The 9,265-nt window shown below is 36.9% G+C and overlaps 1 protein-coding gene across 1 annotated transcript; it reads left to right on the top strand.

Moving 5' to 3' along the window:
• Positions 1-6,769: 6,769 nt before the first annotated feature.
• LOC120014137 lies at positions 6,770-9,265 on the top strand. Its single transcript, XM_038866058.1, has one exon. The coding sequence runs from the start codon at positions 6,770-6,772 to the stop codon at positions 9,263-9,265; it is 2,496 nt and encodes an 831-aa protein (XP_038721986.1).

The following is a 9,265-nucleotide window of genomic DNA, read 5'->3' as shown; positions in this document are numbered from 1 at the left end:
TCTCGTGCGTAGATCGACCGCAACGTGGTAGACTGATCTAACCATAAAACATTCCCTTGAATCCCAATGCCATACCAGTCGATCCTTTGAGGGAGAAGGGCTTAAAGGAATTGATAGAATTTGATCAGCATCGTCAAGGAACATTGGATGACCAAAATGAAACTTGGACATTGGATGACCAAAATGAAACTTGGACATCTTTCAGTGGACTAAAAATATATTAACCCCTGTTTAACAAGTACTACTTGATTGAAAGCTTCTTCTAAGTCCATGAAACCCAAACCACCATGTTTTTTCGGAAAACAAAAATAATAATACTAAACAAACCGAATAATTCTTATTCTTACCAAACTAAATTCTCTACATATATATAGAATAAAATTAATTGAATTATAATAACGATAAATTTAAGATGCATACATACCCAATATTATTTCGAGTATATGTATGGGTATGCATTTGTATAATAAGAACAGTAACAATTGACTTGATTATTACTTATTATTATATAAAATGTTGATGTTGTTAGTATATTTAAAAGAAAATTTTGAAGTGTTATATGTATAAAAATTGAAGGGTAATAGAATGGTTAAGGTTTTGGAGTACCCTAAGAACCACCAAAGTTCAAGTCCTACTACTTACGATATATAATATATAGGTTAGAGATGGGCCTTGGGGTCTTGATATAATCTCCTAACTTGTGTTAATTTTTTCCTTAATTATTTTTTCTAATTTGACTTTGTCAATAACTGAAACACGTTTTCATTGATTCTCTCCTTAATGTCACGTTTCCCTGATTTACTGGTAAAAAAATATTCCAACATTATTTTTTTAATATATAACAATGCTGAAAGCTCTTGTTTACATATATTATTTTTTTGAGAAAGAAAGACCGGAAGAAACACTGCAAAATTCGAACAGTGTTCTGAGTGTGTAAATTAAAGATCACTGATACAGAGAGATTATTCTGGGCTTGTTTTATCCCGGGGATGATGTAGCCGATTTACTGCTTGCACACAAGAGGCAGAGCCACGAATCCTCTTAAAGAGAGCGACCTAGTTCGTGACTCAAGCCATCGATTTCAATTTGCTGTTCAATCTCTTTATTTTGCAGATTCTGAGGTAATATCTTTAACATAAAATAATGAAAATAAATTTAAGATAATTTTAATAGAGTAATAGTGAACAAAACTACAAGGTATTCAAACATATTATCTTAGAATTTTAAACTTTAAATTAATAAGTTTAATATTTATAATAATGTCTTCCTTTTTTTTTTAAGATGCTTCATTGATTCTTCGTTTTGAAAACTTTTTTCTTGAAATAGATTACATTTTCCTTTTGAATATCCTATGTTCTTAGTTCATAACTGTATGTGTTTAGTGTATCAATGCAATTTGGTTCCTTTCTCACATTACATAAATTTATATAATATATATATAAGCAATTTAGATTCTAGAATGGGTATTTTGTAATAGAATCTAAATCTCTCATGGTTAGGCTTGGGGTTACTCGTTGTCAACATGTGTCTTGAAAGGGTAATGTTGGGGCTCATTCTCTTGCTAGAATGTCTTAAGCATGGGAGAAGGAGGGCTATATGGTCACATGGGTGTCCGCTGGATGTTGTTTCCCTATTGGATAGGGATCGTTGTGGTTCGTTCGTTGGTTAATGAATTTTTCCTTCTAAAAAAACTTAATTCCCTTTATAGGAATAACCTTAAATATGAGGTAATTAACATTAAATTGCAACTTCTCGATATGGTAAGTTGATTTCCTTCAATCCAAATCAGCTTCCACCTGAGGCCCACATACATATTTTGAGCAATTCGAGCTGGTAAGCCGGCCTTTAGGAATTCCAAAATTTTGGATAATGTTTTTCCGGGCTTAGCCCACTACACTCTATTGAAAGCCCTCAGTTTCAGGCTTTGCTGCAGAAAGGTAAACCCAACATAGGTTTACGTTGGACCTGGACCAAGGGCCAAGGGTTGAGCCCTTAAGGAATGGATGACCTATTTTCAAATTGAGTATTTCTGGTGGTGGGTATATTTTTCTCTTTGTAAAAGACCGAACAGGGGCGATCAACGTTCATACTCCACGTCTCCATCTGTTGTGAAATATTTGGTTTGACCATCATAACTACTACCCGGAGGATGATTCAGTCTCCACAACACTATCAAAGTGCGGGTTGAACAAAGGATCTCTCCTAACATTTGGAATTATATTTTGGATAATGCTTGAGACTCCTAAAAAGTGACCCCTAAAATACTCTCATCTAATGTAGAGTGTTGGATGTGAAATGTGTCATACATGTGTGTTTCCCAACCGGGGTCACAACGCGGACCTACGATGGGCGTATGTAAGAAGAGATGGGTAGAAAAAGGATGAAAAATGTTTAGAGTCGCCACCAATTGATATGAGTGCAATTGGACACTAAAAATTGTCTACAAACCATAAAATGGGTAAGGGGGTCTATTGAGTGTGGGGAAGGTGTTAGACACCCCTCAACTCCCTAAAATGTTACCTAAATGATCTATGTGCTTCTTCCTGAAAAGATTTTGGTGGTCCCAATTTATTTTAATGAATTTTTCATATATAAAAAAAATCATATATTATCAAATGGGTGGAAATGTGTTCCATTAATGTTGGACCAAAGCTTTATTTTGAAAATCTCATTTTGATGGGTTTTATTTGAAATGTAGAAAGAATGCACGGGATCACTATGGTCATTTCCGACTTAGCCAAAAATGTTTTAGAAATTGATGAAAAATCCCACTTGGAGTGGGTTTTGAAGATTAAAAAAGATGCACGGGATCATTGGGGTCATTCTCGGCTTGGCCAAAAATGTTTAGAAATTAATGAAAAATCCCACTTGGAGTGGGTTTTGAAGATTTTAAAAAGGGATGCACAGGATCACTGTGGCCATTCCCGGCTTGACAAAAAATGTTGGGTGGAATTTGCTAAAAGGGCAATGAATTTTATACCAAAGGACACCTCACAATCACATAATCATAAAATAAAGACGATCAAATTTTAATCGGAAGCACTACATGTCCATAATTTATGCATCCATAATGTGTCTATAACTAGGTGGTATGAGAAAAATATGGGGACCATGACTAGGTGGCATGGGGAAAAGTGTGGGGACCATTTAGAGTTAGCGTGCCACTTAGATTATGGACAATTATGGACACATATCATTTTGGAATTTTAATTGATGAATACAAGTAATATTTTAATTTGAGAAGATAACATGATTAAAACCTAGGCAAGAGCTGAATGTCATCAAGTCCTCCTCCTAATTGACTTTAATTTAGGTATCTACAAAATTAAATTACCATTTGTCTTTTTATTTAAATGAAGTCTATATTCTCAAATGGAACACTTCGAAAAACCAATGTCATGGAACTTTCTGATGTCCACTTGAAACATATAGAGTTCACTTAAGAATATTTAGTGATGGATATTGACTAAATCCATCTAAACTAACATTCAAATCAAGCATACCGAACAAACAAGTTTAAATCCCTACACATGCATATATACTAAATCATCTAACATCCTAAATAAAAATTAATTAGCTACATTACACCACTTTCCACTATTCTATTACACGGTTTACATTTTACAAAAATATATACATGTCAAATTATAAAATTCTAAAAAATATAAGAAAAAGAAAAAATACAAATATTATACATAAAAATACAAATATCGCCCATGGAGCACGCCAATTGCTCAACTCCGATCCAACTTCCAAATGTACACTCCAGTCCGAATAAAGTCCAAACTTGGTCCAAGTCCAAGATCAAACGAAAGGAGAGGTCAAAATTGTGTATTCAAATGTAAATCAAAATTCAAATCAAATCAAGCCCACATTAAGAGTCACACGTATAAACACAAATTTTCATGTTACATATAAACATAACTTTTCAAATCAGATCTGGACCATCATAAATGTGAAATTCACATTCCAACAAAGATCTGACCGATCGATCAGGATGGGGTCCGATCGATCGAAAATGGTCTCGGGTAAAGTTTCATCAACATGGTCCAATCGATCGGGAACCCTATCCAATCGATCGAAAATAGACCTGAACAAAAGCAAACACAGGCCAATCGGATTGAATGCAGACACCTCAATACAGATTCCAGCAAATAAGATCAAAACAAACACAAGCAAAATCTCAGTAGCTTATCATTAGTTGGGATTTTTCAAGTCACTTTATTTCATAACCAATAACCATATAGAACAGAACACAAACCAGCCATATGAATCGGATTTAAAAGAGATGGACCAGCAATCACATATCCATCAGATTGAATGAAGAGAATGAGAAGAGAAATTACAAAGGCAGGTGCATATTATTACCTTCAGAGAAACAAAACCGGAAACATGCAGAGAAATAGAACCAAAAAATGATGGAAGCATGTGCAGACTATTACCTTCAGAGAAATAGAACCAAAGAGATGGTAAGAGTAAACGTCTGCTCTCTAAACAAAACCCTCTCCTTTTCTCTTTCTTTCCTCTCGGTTCTTTGCGTCTTTCTTTCTCTCCTTTCTCTCTTTTCCTCTCCTTTTTCCTCCTAGTGTGAGGCCCCCCCCTCTCAAAACCCTCTCTTTCTCTTTTATATAAAACCAAATGAAACCACAAACCCTACCTTTTTTGTCTTTTTCCCACCTTTTAATCCACACCACACATCTCCCATTTATATTATGTTAATTCTTTTTTTTTATTTCTTTTATTCTCCAGATATTTTCTAGGGTTTTAACTTGGGTGGGTAGTTGGGCCAAAAGCCTTAATTTTTGTAAATTTGTGGGCTCATAGGTTTTAAACAAAGAAGAGAGTTTTTGGGTTTGGGTTTTTATTTTTATTTTTGTTTTTATGTTCGTTTTTCATTTTCATTTTCTTTTTTATTTTTAAAATTCCTCCGGACGAAAACCGGTTACTACAATGTGTTTTTAATCAATGATCATTTTAATGTCACATATATTTAGGGGACTTTTTGGAGGTGTCCTTATATTTTATTTCTTCAACTTTTGAAGTAATACTCAAACTTATCTCTTACTCTCCTCATTTAACTTTTACATCGACGGAAACATCTAATGCATATTTTTTTTTTAAAAAAATTAAGTGGTCGCCTTGAAATAACAAGTAAAATATAAACAAAATCCCTTACAACGAGGACATTGATGTGAATTCATGTGACAGACCCTTTGTCCCATATAGTTTGGATGAAGCTTGTGAAGTGTTTTATATGGGCAAGCTCTTCTTTAACTAACATGACGCGTTTTAAAGCGGTACTTGGGTTGAGATGACATAGGACCTACAATATTATGCTGGTGGGCTGAGCTTTCCATCATTTGGTATCGAAGTAGGTATAAGCCCATGTGGTGGTAGTGAGGTCACACGTGACGCGTGCTTGTGAAGAGGGAGGGAATTGATGTGAATTCATGTGACAGACCCTTCGTGCATGACACTTTCTTGTGAAGAGGGAGGGAATTGATGTGAATTCATGTGATAGACCCTTCGTCCCATATTGCTTGAGTGAGGGCTTGTGAAGTGTTTTATATGGGCAAGCCCTTCCTTAACTAGCATGACGCGTTTTAAAGTAATGCTTAGGCTGAGATGACCTAAGGCCTACAATATCATACTGGTGGGCTGGGCTTCCCATCAGTCACACAAGCAAAACTCACGTAGTGAAAATACATGTGTATGATTGCGGTGCTAATATTATGTGATTCACACATAAAACACAAAGGGAAAAAGGTCAATGGTAATGAGCCAAACACGTTTCTTATTTTTATTTTATTTTATGAGCCATCCAAGACTATTATATTATTACTTGGTAACATTAATTTGTCAGTTTGATAAAGCTGTTGTAGAAAATAACAAACGATGATGAAATAATCTCAGAACAATTTTATTAATCACAATAGATCAAGTACAAATTAATGAAATAAATCAAAACAGAAACATTTATTGTCTCTTATTTTACAAAGTAAATTACGGGGTACCCGAATCTCCTTAAGGTAATAACTCTTACCTATTCTGGTGTTTAACAAGTTACCGAGCTTTACCTCCCAAAATACTTCACATTTTAACTTGATCAGCGCAGAACTAGGTGGATACAGGTGTCTGTCGAATGGACTTGAAACGGCAACAACAATTAAAAATATATTACAAATAATCCAACAACAAGATTCTTACCCTTGTTTCCATGCATGTACGTTTTTTTTTTAAATCTTTATATGGCTTAGGGTTTCGAAAACCTTATATGCATGATATAGATTTTTTAGGATTGTTTTGTTTCTTTATTATATTACTAATTTCTTAAACGATAATTTGATATCAATAATTATGTGGTATTCATTACATTAATTATATAAGAATCTTTGATAGGAGACCGACATACAAAGAAGATGCTTGGAATCACGTGATCCATTAAATGCACTCTCCTACTAAACACATAATTTTAACATTCATCTCTCTCGAAATAGAGATGATGATTGTTTTAATTAAGCAGCTCATGTCAGAATCTCATTAATTTCTTTGTTGGGTACGCGTTTTTCTTTCCGCAATATACAAATTGATTAATATTACCACCATTATTTACTTTATTTTAAGAGTAATTTCATTTAACCAGTCTATTTAATTAGGTTTTGATTTGAAAAACTTCGAAAACTCTCTCAAGAAAAACTTTTCCAAAACATTCTTTCTTTCTTGTGGGGTAGTGATGTGGATAGGATAGCTGCTGGATTCATGGAGAAATATGATCAGAGAACTTTGTAATCTCTGCTTTGCGTCAACTTTATTTTGTTATGTTATTGGACTTCAAGCCAAATGTGGTTCTTTTTGTCCTGTGTCTTGGGCCTTAGTGTTGGGTTGTGGCCTGTGCTTGTTTTGCTCTGTTGAGCCCATGCCCTTTAGGGCTCCCTTTTATGGTGTTGGTGTAGGAGTAGTTCGACGGTTTTTGACGAAATATATGAAATTGACCTCTGTGTCGTTGTTCCCTTTTCTTGGTATTCCGACGGAATCAACAAGATTTGTGGGTGCATTTTTGTCAACCTTTCCTTATTTCTTGGTATTCTTAGGAATCAACAAGTGTTGGGGTTTGGTTCTACATCAGTTGGTATCAGAGGCAGGTTCGTTCCGTAGGATGCCGCCTAGGAAGCGTGGTAGTAGGAATACCAGTGTTGGAGGAGATCAGGGCAGAGGAGACATGACTCGTTTGACTGAGCAGGTGGCTTCACTGACTCAACAAATGTTTGGTATTACAGCAGCTCTACAAGAGTTGAGACTGACTCGACAACCGCAGGATCTGGAAGTGACTGCAACCGAAGGGTCTGAAGGGGAGCTTGATAACCCTTTTGCTGAAGAAAGGCCAGGGGGGCGCCAGGGAGAAGTTAACCGAGGTGGAGCGGGAAACCATTGGGAAGCGGGTATTCGAGTGGATATTCCCGAGTTTACAGGAGGGTTATGTGTTGAAGAGTTCACAGACTGGTTGTATGCAGTAGATGAAGTGCTGGAGTTCAAAGAAGTCCCATCTCACAAACAAGTGGCGTTGGTAGCCACACGTCTTCGTGGCCATGTAGCAGCTTGGTGGCAACAGTTCAAGGCTCATCGCGCAAGGCAGGGAAAACAGAAAATTGAATCGTGGGAAAAGATGAAAAAAAATATGCGTGATACGTTCTTGCCATATAACTATGTACGTACTATTTATCAGCAATTGCAAAACTTACGAATGGGAGTGTGTAGTGTGGATGATTACACTGCGGAGTTTTATCAATTGATTGCTAGAAATGACTTAACAGAAATGGAGGAGCAGCTTGTGTCTCGGTATGTAGGCGGAATGCGGGTTCAATTCCAAGACATATTGAACATGTTTGATATATTCACTGTGGCAGAAGCTTATCAGCGTGCTAAACAATTAGAGAACCGTTTGAGCAAAAAGAGTGGTGACTCCTTCTGGGAAGGAAGTAGGGTGGGTCGGACACCCAGTAATTTACCCAACATTAAACCAGGAAGCAGTGGTTCAGTGGGGGAAAAACAAGTAATCTCAACTCCAACAAGTCGCGCTCCTAGTACTGGTTTCAAATGCTTTAAATGTGGAGAACCGGGGAATCGTGCGAGTGATTTCCGCAAAGGGGATCGGGGAGGCAAGGCTCTCTTAGTTGAGCCTGATAATGAAGGTCAAGATGAGTTTGAGGGTGAGTTAGAATATGATCCAGACGGCAAGTATGATTTAACTGAAGAATTAGTGCAGGGTGATCGGGGCACCTCTCTAGTTGTTCGGAGATCTTGTTACACACCCAGGGTGATTGAGGGGGAGGATTGGATCAGGAGTGTCGTGTTCCAATCAACGTGTACCATTGGTGACAAAGTTTGCAGTTTCATCATCGATTCTGGTAGTTGTGAGAACGTAGTGGCGGAGGAAGTTATTCAGAAGCTGGGGTTAAAAGTAGAAGAACACTCGAAGCCTTATGGATTGGCATGGATTCAAAAGGGGGCTGAAGTGAAAGTGTCTAAGAGATGCAAGGTTTGCTTCTCAGTTGGGTTAACTTACAAGGACCAGATTTGGTGTGATGTGGTGAGTATGGATGCTTGTCACTTGTTATTGGGAAGGCCGTGGCAATATGATCGACGTGTGATACAGGATGGGCGAAAAAATACATACAGTTTCATATTTGAGTCCACCAAGATAGTGTTATTGCCAAGTCAAGAATCAAAAGGGATCACTAGTTCGGGAGATAAGAGTAACCTTCTTTCTCATCGTCCTTTTGAGAAGGCATTATCTGATTCCAGTGTGGTTTATATGTTGATATCTAAAGAAGTCATGACTGGTACCAAAATTCCAGCAGAAGTACGAGATTTATTGATTGAATTTGGGGATGTTTTTCCAGAAGATTTGCCTATTGGTTTGCCTCTGTTGCGTGATGTTCAACATAGGATTGATCTCATTCCTGGAAGTGTTCTTCCTAATAGGCCGCATTATCGGATGAGTCCGAGAGAACATGAGGAATTACGACGACAAGTGGAAGAATTATTGGGAAATGGGTATATCCGAGAGAGCCTCAGTCCATGCGTTGTACCAGCTCTTTTGACTCCAAAAAAAGATGGGTCTTGGCGCATGTGTGTGGATAGTAGGGCTATTAACAAAATTACAACACGATATCGGTTTCCCATTCCAAGACTCGATGATTTGTTGGATCAATTAACTGGCGCTGCTGTCTTTAGTAAGCTGGATCTAAAGAGTGGTTATCATTAG

Source organism: Tripterygium wilfordii, chromosome 14 (genome assembly GCF_013401445.1).
Source record: "Tripterygium wilfordii isolate XIE 37 chromosome 14, ASM1340144v1, whole genome shotgun sequence".
Lineage (NCBI taxonomy): Eukaryota > Viridiplantae > Streptophyta > Magnoliopsida > Celastrales > Celastraceae > Tripterygium > Tripterygium wilfordii.
The sequence above is the reverse complement of the archived record's forward strand: the minus strand, read 5'-3'. Positions and strand labels throughout refer to the sequence as shown.